This window comes from Electrona antarctica (genome assembly GCF_951216825.1).
Source record: "Electrona antarctica genome assembly, chromosome: 2".
Lineage (NCBI taxonomy): Eukaryota > Metazoa > Chordata > Actinopteri > Myctophiformes > Myctophidae > Electrona > Electrona antarctica.
In genome coordinates this window covers 16,484,067-16,497,612 of record NC_136807.1, presented here as the reverse complement: position 1 = coordinate 16,497,612, position 13,546 = coordinate 16,484,067, and the positions used below count along the sequence as shown (strand labels likewise).

The window sequence follows — 13,546 nt, the reverse complement described above, 5'->3', positions numbered from 1 at the left end:
TTTAATAAAGAATATCACAACACCTTTCAAATAATCAATGTTGAAGGTAATAACCCCCCCCCCCCACACACACACACACACAGCATAAATCAAGCTATGAACATTGTGCATAATTACAAATAATTTACATTTAATTTACAATATACAGTATGTCCTTTTGGGAAAGGAAGTGCCTCTTGAGTGACAGAAGGACTCACTTTACAACTAGCCTCGGTACCCAGGCTTTTATTTTCGTCCGCATTCGTCTCAAAAACAAAAGCCTGGGGAAACCCATTGGAAAATCTGGCATAGGAAGTGGGAGTCAACTTGTATTTCGCTAACCAATTACAGTGCAGAGGAGTGTCGCTCCAAATTTGGTGATGTCAGTGTTATCAGCTGTTTCTTTACATACATTCTATTTTTAAATCCTTACATAAAGCCAGAGATGTCTGTGTAGGGCGAGAGGTGAAAGACCCCTCTCATCCAAACCACAGACTCTTTTCCCTTCTCCCTTCTGGGAGGCGCTACAGAACTATTGGCTCCCGTACTAGTAGGCTCAGGAACAGCTTCTTTCCTGTTGCTGTCTCCCTGCTGAACTCTTCCCCCCCCCCCCCCCCCCAGGACATTGAACTCTGACCCCCTTCTGTCCCTCCATCCCTCTACCCATCTGAACTCATGCTTATATTCATTAGCATGTTTAGAGAGTGTGGGTATGTATGTGTGGGGTGGGTGTGCATAGTGCATACTGTATATATGCTATATATGCATTACTTGCACTGTACAGTTATTTCTTCTCATGTACTTATCCAGATTATGCTTGGTTCTCCCATCATATACTCATTATATATTATATTTATTATTCTGTATACATTACTGTACATACTGTAAATTTTTCTGTATTTATTCTCTCATTTACTGCATTACTCTATTGCACTTCTGGCTAGACGCCACTCTTCATTTCATTGTCAAAGTATTTGTATACTATGTGCAGTGACGATAAATTGAATGTAATCTAATCTAAAAATAAACTCAGTTCATGTGTGTGACTCATATCTGTCATAACAAGGGGTATGAAATTACCCTGAAACCTTGTGCAGCCTTGTGTTCGTTCCAAAATGGCCCGTGTGATCCGGTCGAGGAGAGAGAGAAAAAAAACCCCATCTGGTTCCGGTAAGGTCGTTCCGTTTTTTCTGCGTCACTTTTGTTTTGGTTCCCCCTGTTTGTTTTTAGTCTCACCAGTCGCTACGAGTTGGAATAAAAGATGGATATACCAAACAAACTATGCCAAGAAGTACTCAAAGAAATTGTCGGATTCAAACGCCGGATCATGGCTTTCATTGGGTAGGCCCTAAAATTATGATGCCCTTGATTATGGGGAATTATTTGGGGTAATTCTGGTTCGGGTTCCGGCCTGATGACTACAAACCAGTGACTACAACATGACGTAAGTTATCATCCACTCCTGACCACCACTGTCTCGTGTCTCTCTCTACTGCCCCCAGTGATCATGTTTGTGTACGGCAAGATGGACGTTCATTCCAATGTATAGGTAACGTTCAGCAAATGGTTCTTAAGGTCCTTGAAGTCGGGCCTATCATCTGCTTCAGCGCTCCAACATTCACCCATGATGCTGTAGATGAGCTTGGGGCATTTGTCTGGAGCCGGCATCCTGTATCCTGTGGTGACCTGCTGGTACACTTCCAAGTTGGAGTATGCTGTCGAGAGAGAGAGAGAGAGAGAGAGAGAGAGAGAGAGAGAGAGAGAGAGAGAGAGAGAGAGAGAGAGAGAGAGAGAGAGAGAGAGAGAGAGGAGGGGGTAGATGGATATAGAGAGATGGACAGATGGATGGAGGGAGACAGAGATGGGTGTAAAAGGTTATGGAGTGAGAATGAAAACAATTGAAATGTAATTTTAAAACATTCGTGTGTGGGAATACAAGTTGGCGATCTGCAATAAACAGTGAGATCTAAGAACAGTGTGCAGACTCTATTTTTATTTTCATGCTGATCTCCTGTTTGCCCTGCACCTCCATACTGGACGTGCATGCTCCGTTTCTAAGATAAAATAAAAATATATATATATCCGCTGCAGTATTCTATGTTTATGTTTTTTCTTTCTTTATTTGTTAGGGACAGAGCATATAAAATGGTAAATGGTGCATTTATATAGCACCTTTATCCAAGGCGCTTTACATAGATTGTGCATTACATTCACCCATTCATACACCGATTGCGGCGGAAGCCATGCAAGGTACCAACCAGCACATCGGGAGCAATTTGGGGTTCAGTGTCTTGCCCAAGGACACTTCGACATGTAGACAGGAGGAGCCGGGATTCAAACCGCCGACCCATGGATCATTGGACGACCTGCTCTACCTCCTGAGCCACAGTCGACTGTGGGGGTTGTAAGTGATATGTTTTCTTATCAGTGTTAAATAGCTCTATATTATGATCCGTAACGCACAGCCTGGACAATGAAAATGTTTATGTATTTGTTGGACGTTTGTTTTATGTTTGTTTGTGGACATGTTGGTGTATGTATGTTAATTGTGTGAGTGTCTTGTAAGCCTGTGTGGACTTGGTAAAAGTGGAATTGGAACACTATAACTGATGCTTATAAATGGCTTATGTCTCATCTCATGTCATCTTATGTCTCATCTCATGTCTGGAAATGTATTTTCTGTATATTATTGTAAAGAGCTGGGGCAATGGGGAAACGCCTGTTACAGAACAAACACTGTATAGCAATTGTTTATATTATCAGAATATGGAGCTATTTATTATTATTTTAACAATGAATGAATCAATCAATCAATCAATCAATCAATCAACCAACCAACCAACCAACCAACCAACCAACCAACCAACCAACCTGGGTAAGGTACGCCTCCGCAGGTCATGATCTCATAGAGCAGAACTCCAAAGGACCAGACGTCTGACTTGGTGGAGAACCTGCCATGGCTGATGGCCTCTGGAGCGCTCCATTTATAAGGGATCTTCTTGTCTTCTGTTATATAGAAGGGCTCCTGGATGGGATGAATGCAGGAGATGGTGAGAGGGAGTGACACTGTCGCACGCACGCACGCACACACGCACGCACGCACGCACGCACGCACGCACACTCACACTCCCCACTCCCCATACACAGTAAACAGTGAAATCCTTAGTGTTAATTTAACCCATTCAGGCCTGACGTCGAAATTTAAAAAAAAAAAGTTTTCTAAATCATGACAATTTTCGGAAAGATTTGAGGCACATTTTAACGATTTTTCAAAAATAGCAGACCTACAAGTTCATAGCGCGCCACTCGGTGGCGCGCTATGAGCTTGTAGATCTGCTATTTTTCAATAGCTAAATTATAACAATGTTTAAAACACCAAAAGGGGTTCCCGCCCCAAAATGGGTTAATGGTTAATGTGGTTAAACGCTAACGTGACATGGATGCGTTCCAGGTCTCAATGGATTAAGTCTGCACACAAATGGATAAACACTGGGGATATTAGGCTACTGTCACTTACCTTAATAATCCTGGCCAGACCGAAATCAGCCACTTTACAGATGTTGTTCTCTCCCACCAGGACGTTACGCGCGGCCAGATCTCTGTGAATACTGTTATGCTCCTCCAGGTATGACATCCCATCAGCCACCTGGGCAGCCACGTCGATCAGAGACACCACGTCCAAATGCCGTCCCTCAGGGCCTGAGGGAGAAGGATGAGGCCGAGTTAGCTAAAGTAAAGCTTGAGAAATGGATGAGATCGAGTTACAGTAGTTAGTAGTAGAAGTAAAGCTTGGGAAATGCAGCATGCTAATAATCCCCCTCCCCCTTTACAGAATGTGTTTGCTCACAATATAATGTTATTATATGTTGATAACCTTGCAACCAGAACCTTCAAGAACCGTATTGATTATCTTTGTAAATGATCAAAAGGAGAAAGTGCCTTCAGTTTGTGTGGAGTCACACTGCCCTCTAGCGGCAAGATTGGTGTACTGTTGCTATGGTAGACCTTTGCATTGCAGTAGACTGACGCGGGAGTCCACTCCCACAGAAAAAATCCCATCCCATCCCAATCCTGGTAGAATGACTCCTGATCCGGCCCAGGTGGTTAGCTCAACCGTCTGGGCACCTAGGCTGCTGAGCCAGCCTGACGGCGTGCCGCGTGTCTTCCCCCCCATCTCTCTCCCCATTTTCTGTCAGTCTACTTTCAACATATCAATAAAGGCAGAACAAGCCAAAAAAATATCTTAAAAATACTCCCACTGCCATCCTGCTCCCGTTTTGTTGTCATTAGGAAAGGCAATGGATTTTGTGTTCATTTTAGATTATTATTTTTTATGGAGGGACAGACAGTAGGCTGACAATGGGGAGAGAGATAGAGAGATATGGGGGGAAGGCATGCAGTAAAGGCCGTCAGCATCGGGAGTCGAACCCGCGGCACACTGCCAGACTGGATTACCAGCCAAGGTGCCTGGACCACTGAGCCACGGCCCAGGCCAGATTACCTTGTTTTTAATGGATTAATACCATCCTGCGGATATCGGGAATCCCGAAGAAATGTCAGCCTCGCCCTCTACTTTGCAGTTTTTTTTTAATGTTATTATTATTGTTTGTCTTTTATTACAGTTACTAATGCTGCTACAATGTTCGAGGAGACGGAATTTACTTTTTTTTTTAACTCTTATGTACCTGTATGTACACAAGACATAATCATACAGATCCTTGAACACTGAGTTCACAGCCTTACCTCGGAGGAAGATGAGCAGGTTTCCTTTCTCCATGAGCTCAGTGACAATGTAGAAAGGGGAGGAGTTGGTGCAGATGGCGAACAGAGAGATGAGGTGACGATGGCGAAGGCCTTTCAGCATCTGAACCTCTCGCAGGAACTCAACATGGTTTAGCTCAGAGTCTGGAGTGGGAGGGAGGGGAGAGGGAGAGGGGGGGGGGAGAGAGAGAGAGAGAGAGAGAGATAGAGGGAGAGAGAGAGAGAGAGGGGGAGATGGGAGAGAGAGGGAGGGAGAGAGAGAGAGAGAGAGCGAGAGAGAGAGAGGGAGAGAGAGAGAGAGATGGAGATGGGAGAGAGAGGGAGAGAGAGAGAGAGAGAGAGAGAGAGAGAGAGAGAGAGGGGGGGGGGAGATGGGAGAGAGAGGGAGGGAGAGAGAGAGGGAGAGATGGGAGAGAGAGGGAGGGAGAGAGAGAGATGGAGATGGGAGAGAGAGATGGAGATGGGAGAGAGAGGGAGATGGAGAGAGAGAGATGGAGAGGGGGGAGAGAGGGAGATGGAGAGGGGGGGGGGGGGGAGAGAGAGAGAGATGGAGATGGGAGAGAGAGAGAGGGGGAGAGAGAGAGAGAGAGAGAGAGAGAGAGAGATGGAGATGGGAGAGAAAGGGAGGGAGAGAGAGAGAGGGAGAGGGAGAGAGAGAGAGGCCATACAAACAGTCCTTATACGTGTCTGATGGGACCAAGCTATGCATCATCGCCTTGGTCTGATGTTGCACCTACTAGTACAGAACAATACACAGTACAGTACATAATACAGCCCATATTATTTATGGGCTGTATTATATATCTCTGCAGAAACCACCTAACTCCAAAATGTAAATTTTTCAGGAAATGAAAAAACATCCAGCTCAAGTGGTGTTAGGAGGTTTGGTCTCTACCCATCTCCTGTCAGACTACTGTATACTATAAAGGCAAAGAGCAAAATTTTCAAACATCCTAGATTAAAATTGGCTGATGGGAGGACCGGCCGGCCGACCATGTTATCACGCTCATATCACTATGACTCACTGTCAGCCATAACCATATAAGATAAGGAGTTATCTTGGTGTTGTCTAACCTGAAAGTGTCATCAGATCATCAGGCTTAAACAAAGGATGATTGTGCAAGCTTCTTTGGAAGTGATATGCAGCTCTCTCATGGCTAGACTGAGTTTGTTTTTTAACTAAGCAGAAACTGTAATTACTTTGAAGTGACTCATTGCTTTACATTCACATAGATGTTGAATATAGACCACTGTGCCAAAAGCGAGTTTCAGTATACACACACACACACACACACACACACACACACACACACACACACACACACACACACACACACACACACACACACACACACACACACACACACACACACACACACACACACACACACACACACACACACACACACACACACACACACACACACACACAGTAAAGCTCCTATTTTACAATCCTGGAGTTTAATGCAGCTTTCATATTACAACGTTTTTTAATGTGAAAAATAATCAAAGACTCAATTTGTACAAGTCGATGTCCCTGCTTTTGATGCCCATTCCTATATTGGAGATAGACTACTCGAAAACTAGAAAATAAATACACTATGCTGCCATGGTATATATGGTGATATGGGGGGCGGGGTCCAATATAGCCAACTTTTGTACATAATCAAATTAAATAAATGATATTAAATCATGCACTGTTTTGTTTTTGTTCTAAAGGCATACAGGTATGGGAGGCCCAGGAGGAGGAAGTAGACACTGAGCATAGGACACAGCCGCTTCATGACACCATAGTCATTCCTGTTAGTGGCACTTGACTTTGAAACAGGGAACAGAGATAAGTCAAAGAAAACGTATCTACTACTAACTCTGAAATGTCTTTATGGACCTTTCGGGAAGCTGTACTGGAAAATAATACTAAACAAAGTCCAGTTATACTGCCATACAAGTTCAAAGTTCAGCAATAAAACTGGGTTAATAACTTAATATAACAACAACACATGGCTTTAAAGTGTAACTGTAAGCCTTTGACATATTTACTGCAATGTTGTAAATATGTATGCACAGGCGGTGTACACAGTAGCTGACTTCCTGGTTCTCTCTGTCTCTCTGTCCTGTATACTGACAAATAAAGGGTGTATATTTACACTTTACATATTTTTATTTACACGTACATTTGAACTGTATGTTGCCATGGGGGTTAATTAACACTAATGAGATTCCGTTAGTAATATGTTGTGTCATTAGGCCAATGACTGCCCTCCATTTCACCCTCTACCTCCCAGTGGATCTTAACTCCTGGTACAGTATACCTACTACCTGTGGACCTGGAGCAACACTTGTTCTGTCTCCTCTTTTACTCTGTAAAGCCCCCCCTTTCCGTTCTGGACAAAAACCGGGAGACATATTTTTGCTTGCTTACCTCGCTATCGTTACGATGAAATCGCTGAATAATCCCTCACGTTCATATTTTGAACGAGAGGCAGGTCAGAAGTCAGAAATGAAGAGCTTAGTATATCCATCTGGTCAAAACCACGGAGAGCTCCCTAGATTAGCAGATACGAGGCATTCTTTCTGATCCGTATACAGGGAAGGGAACGACAAGGAGCAAGGAGTATGATGGCCTTGGAGGCCAACTCAAAAAAATAAAAAATAAAATAATTCAGAATATTTTTCTCTCGTTTGATATCAATGAAAATTTTGGATCCATCGGTTGGATTAGTTATGACGTTCCCACACGTCGTACGGTCTGAATGGGTTAACATGAAGAAATACCGCTTTTAATGATCTTGATGGCGACATTGATGCGGTTCTTCCAGCGGCCGCGGTGGACGTCAGCGAAGAAGCCACTTCCCAGCTGCTCTCCCAGGGTGAACTGGTCTTTAGGAAGCTCCCATTCATCCACTGTGGAATGGGACAGGTCCAGAGTGTGGGGCCGTGCCTGGTGGAGTCCAATAAATGAAGTTAACAATCTGTGTGCTTATGCATGAATGTGCATACACACAATCTATGTATACAATCGTATACATAGTACATACAGCAGCACATCAATACAACTTGGCTGTGAAAATATGGGTTGGAATCCACCATGTGTCCTGCAGTGCTAAGAGTACAAAGGTGTGGTGATATCGGGAATTGTTGTAAGGACTGCATTGAGAGAAATGTGGAAATAGTGGCAAATAAAAACTACAATCATTCATAATGTACAATCATGCATGCATAGTACACATAGTTATATGCACACACTGCACATACATACTGTAGTGTAGACTGTAGAGTAGATGAACATGTATATTGTATACATGTATGTTTAATATATCTCTGCTGTCAGGAAGAAACCCCTTAACTCCAAACCTTTTCAGGAAATGAAAAATATATATTTTTCAGGAAATGAAGAAAACATATTTTGAAAACAAAGCAAAGCCTCATCAAAGTTGGCGTTGTGACTTTATATATTGTCAATTACTTGCACGAGAGGGGGAGAGGTGGTGGAGTTAGTTTCTTTAGCAGACAGTTTGAGGGTCCAATGGAGTTAAGAGGTTTTGTCCAAAGCGCTTTTTAATACTTTTCCTTGGTTCAATATTTGTTAACCAACACACAGGCGTAAAGGCTGTTCAATAACACGGTTTATGCAGGGGAAAAAGAGGAAAAACTCAAAAATGGGGTTAGGTGGTTCCTCCAGACAGCAACACACACACACACACACACACACACACACACACACACACACACACACACACACACACACACATACACAGCAATTACAAATGCACCGACGATGAGGAAAGAGTGTGATGTGTAGGGAAAGACTGAGAAACTAGGGCTATAACTCACAAAGAAAATGTGGGATGTCGGAGGAAAAAACAGCAAAGAGTTTACAACCAACACAGTTGTCATTTGCACAACACATGCTAAAAGTCACCAAAGTGGCTCCAAGTCCACACACAACTGTGCTTTGCCATCACTGCAACATGTACAGTATATACCGGTAAATGTGTTATTCTGTACTCACTTCCCTCCTTTCTGTTCAGTTACAAGAGAATAGAGGAAGAAGAACAAATAGAAAGACAATCAACTGTGACCACATTCTCAGGGTCGTATTTTAGTGGTGAAGTGGACTATAATTTTGTGGTCAACCAAGGATCATACACATAATGTACATGGAGAACTGTCAGTCCAATATTGTAAAATGCTCAGCAAGTTGAACAGAGTTTATGCTTATGTGCTATTCTCTTTGTTGTTTAGAAAAAATACTTGGAGAATAAAATGATTTGCATATAACTAGGTAGGAATGAACATTAGGTTACCTCAAAAATACTTCAAAGGTCAAGGTCACAATCAAAGTCACGGTGAGTCTATCTAGCAAAATGACTCGAGAACGGATAGATTGTTTTTCAATGATCAGTAGCCTGGCCCAAAAGAGAGAAGAAAGTCAAAGATCAAGATCATTTTAATCTAATCATTTATTTATCAGAGACAATACACATCCTATATTAAAATTGGCTTAAGGGAGGTAGAGCACGGTTCCTGGTTTGATTCCCGGCTACGCTGCACCCTTGGCTGCATGTCGAAGTGTCCTTGAGCAAGTCACTGAACCCCTAAATGCTCCCGATGAGCAGGCCACTGCTTTGCATGGTTTCCTCTGCCGTTGGGGGCATAAATAATAAATAATGCAGTCCATTTACCATTTATATTTAGCCACGGTCATCAAGGTCAATGATCAAGGTTGGGAATGGATTGGCGGATTTTCAAAAAAGCTATGGTAATAATCAGTTGGCTGCTCCGAAGAGGGGATTAACATTTCGATCGGAAATGGTCACAATCAATCAAGGGCAGTGGTTGTTTACTACTGTTGTACCCTTTCTAGTTGTAATGTTTATGTCATTTTTGTTACAAACATGCATAATACAATGCTGTTACCAGCAACTATAAATTACTCTGTCCACCCCCTGGTCGCAAAATTCATTGGTAATTGCCATTTTGCCATTTGAAGGGGCACACACACACACACACACACACACACACACACACACACACACACACACACACACACACACACACACACACACACACACACACACACACACACACACACACACACACACACACACACACACACACACACACACACACACACACCTTACCCTCTTGCAGGGTTCTCCAAGTTTGCTGACATTGCTGAGGTTGGTGGAACTGTAGTGTTCTATCAGGTCAATGAGAGACGTGAAGTTGTGGTTCGGTTCCACGTAGAACTGACAGCCTGTCTGGATGACCTTAAAGTGCTTAGCACACCCATCTGACTTCACTGTATGCACACGCACACACCCACACCCACACCCACACACACACACACACACACACACACACACACACACACACACACACACACACAAACAAACAAACAAACAGAAAGATGCATGGATATTGGCTAGTTAGCTACATGATCTTCAGTGCAGAAATGTAAAACACATACTGTACACACATACAGTCATATATGGGCATCTCTCTCTCTCTCCCAACTTCTCACCTCATACACTCGCTCTATTTCTCTACCTCTTCTCATTATCCTTTCTCTACGCCATGCTCTCTCCATTCCCCCTCTATTTCTCCTCTCATCATCCCTCTCTGTCTCTCATTCTCCTCACCCCTCATCTTCCTCAACAAATCCCTTTCATTCTTATCTGTAGCTCTCTCCCTCTTCTTCCCTCTCTTTTCTCTCCCCTATACCCCCTTCTCTTTTCCAGTCTTTTCCACCTCTCTTCTCCTCCGTCATACCTGACAGTACGTATCCCACAGTGTCTTTCTCGCTGAGGCGAATAAGGAAGGCTCCTTCCTGGTTCTCTCGCCTAAGCAGGTGGCTCTGGGCCTCGACGCGGTTCATCTTCCCAAAGAACCACCTAAGAAGACACATGGAGCTATTAAGTTCAGTTGGCCTACTAAATATGGCGCTGATAGGTTGAGCGGTTTGTAAGATTATTAGCTCCGGACAAGCACACAGACCCTTTTACCTTTATGGATGCTAGGTTCCTACAGAGCCATGCTGTAAGTGTCGACAGTGTCGGCCTACGAAAATATGCCCAAAATAATTCTCAATTGGAAGAAGTGTTGATGCGGTTCATGTTGACAGTTCTTTCGTTTCAGAATCCGGTATTTTAGTACCAAGACTATACTGCTACTACTAGTACTACCACTGATGCTGCTGCAATCAATAAAGACTGCACTTAATAAAAACGTGTAAAACTCAATACACATATTGGGGGGAAAAGGTTTGCACATTATTGATCCCACAGGAGGAAATTCAGCTAAGATACATGAAGGTACATACATTTCCAGAAGGGTCTGATTATCAAACACAACAAAGCATGAGAAGTATACATTATTGGTAATATACATTATTGTTTAATTTTTTATCCATTTTATGATAGTCTTTGATGCTGGAAAAAGTGGAAATTACTAATCCAGGACCTCACTGAGCTTGTAGATCTGCTACGTTATGCACACAACAGTAACAGAGTGTATGAATCAGGGTAAGTGCATGCATGTCATTATTTACTGCAGTAATAACATAAAAGTTGAACAATGTTAAATAATGTATTATGAGAGTCTACTTTATTGTTTTATCATCACGTGGAACATTAATACATTTTCATTTTGTTCTATAAAATCACATGACTCTTATTATTTTACAGATCATGTTGCAGCACACTGTGAATTAGCTGATTGAACTATAGTCCTTGCATTCATTGTGCCCTTTGGTTACATGGCCTATACATTAAATGAATTCCTCTGCATTATTATACTGTGAGTATGAATGCATATTTGATCATTCCGGTGATAATACCACCTGCTGGATAAAACATTTTAACATGGATTTGATAATAACGTTTTACTGTTGCTGTCACTAAAATCTTGCCACAAATGAGATAATTTCACAAGCCTGTGCCTATATATAGCTGTATGAGTGCAAAGTAAACACTGACTGGTCCCATCATGCTGGCTGGACACTTTGAATTTCTTTCAAACTTTGGACAGATATGGGAGGGACAGGGGCCGCTGTCATTTACATTTTGACCCAAGTCATAAACATTAACCATTATTAGGCCTGTCCTCAGAGCCATTAACCATTCCCGTACCACACACGCGCACTACAACCCCAAAACATTGCGATCACATTCTTGACATTTTAGTAAGCCAGTGACAGAACAGGCTATAGGCCGAAATGTATACGTGATATTCATGCAGCTTACATCATGGTTTACTACAGAAACATATTAATAGGAACAACCACAACCACTTCCCATTGATGATGCCATTGCCATATGCCAACAGACTGCAGAGAGACACAGTGGCAAAATAAGAAGTTGCCTAAACAGTAAAAGCCGGAGTGTTAATTTGTACATACTTAGTCTAAACTCATGGTTAAATTAATACTCCGGTTTCTCTGTGTAGGAAGAGAGCTCTGCGTCTGCTGCCCTGCCGACTCGAGACGGGGTTGACATTTCTGGGAGGTGTTCATTGACATTTGTCATTATTTACACAAATTACACCAGATAGAGAACAACAGTAGCCTAGAGAAACTGGGGAGGGAGGAGGGAGAACTAGGGGGGGAGAGGGGGGAGATGGAGACCATGCATGTACTCACGGTTGCGCATCCACAGACTCTGCTCTGGCTAAATAATTATTGGGTACAATCCCGGTGGCCAGTACGCGGCCGTTCTCGTCGACTTTCCGCGCCGTCCACCAGTCCCCGGTGCGGGTGATGACGTTGAACAAATCTCCTTCTTCAAACGACAATTCGTCTTCGTGCCTGGACTCGAACGGCCACATCGCCGTGTAGATCGAACTGATGCTTTCCTTGACATTTCCGCGCCCAGCAAATGCCATGTCCGCCGGTGACATTAGATTTTTTCTGTGTGAAGGAGAATCCACATCATCATCACACTCTCCTGGCGAAACACGAATAACTACCTCGCTGGTTTCAGTTCCACAGTGGAACTGGGTAGTCGGTTTGTCGCCGAAAATCCGCTGCCACAGAGTCTCCAGACACGGGCACGCTTTACGCAGAGATTCTCCCATGGAGGAGCATTAATGGGGACCTCCTAGCCAGGTGTTCTGTGGATTCTTTCTTGCTGAGCGCTGCGCTCTGGCGCGCCAGGCAGGAAGCAACACAGATATTACCCACTACACCTGTTGGACAGGTAAAGAATGGAATGGAATGGAACGCGTTTCAAAGAAGTGTTGAGGCGGTCACTCACTGCCGATTACAGTTGCTGACAGGACACAATTAACTCCTTCAATCAAAGGTCACATTCACCTAATACTTAGACTCGATGCGAATGGGCGGAGAAGTTGGGATTTTTGTAGATTTAGTTTGCCTTCACACTGTCATCCGCAGCAATTGGAAAAGCAGCAGGGGGGACCTTTATCAATGTGTTCCATTCATAAACTAGCCTACACAGTGAAATCTATGGTGATACAATTATACTCATAACGTGCATGTGTCGTGCCGTCTGGGACTGGACACCCCCCCCCCTCTCTCACTATACGCACGCAGCCACGCACTGTTATTTTGGGCATGGAGCACAGCGCTGAGCGCACTGATAACAGACAGCAGCGCAAAATCTTTACAAGTTTATCGAGATGAAAGTCCCTACTCCCCAGTCCCCACACAGTGACAGCACTCCATGTTTACGGCACGCACAGACATTAAAAGGGCAAGGTCGCATGCATGCATCCGCCTGGGTGATGGCAGACTGCTGGGCGAGCGCTGGCGCTTTGGCATGGGGGGTCAGATCAACATATGGAA

At 43.5% G+C, this 13,546-nt stretch overlaps 1 protein-coding gene across 1 annotated transcript; it reads right to left on the bottom strand.

Annotated features, from left to right (window-relative positions):
- Positions 1–1,205: 1,205 nt before the first annotated feature.
- On the bottom strand, positions 1,206–12,835 carry ptk6b (PTK6 protein tyrosine kinase 6b). The gene is made up of 8 exons (XM_079520680.1): positions 12,383–12,835; positions 10,516–10,637; positions 9,885–10,045; positions 7,516–7,681; positions 4,723–4,884; positions 3,497–3,678; positions 2,851–3,004; positions 1,206–1,694 (listed from the first exon to the last, which is right to left on the bottom strand). The coding sequence occupies exons 1-8, from the start codon at positions 12,814–12,816 to the stop codon at positions 1,513–1,515; spliced, it is 1,563 nt and encodes a 520-aa protein (XP_079376806.1). The 5' UTR covers positions 12,817–12,835; the 3' UTR covers positions 1,206–1,512.
- Between the last annotated feature and the right edge of the window lie 711 nt (positions 12,836–13,546).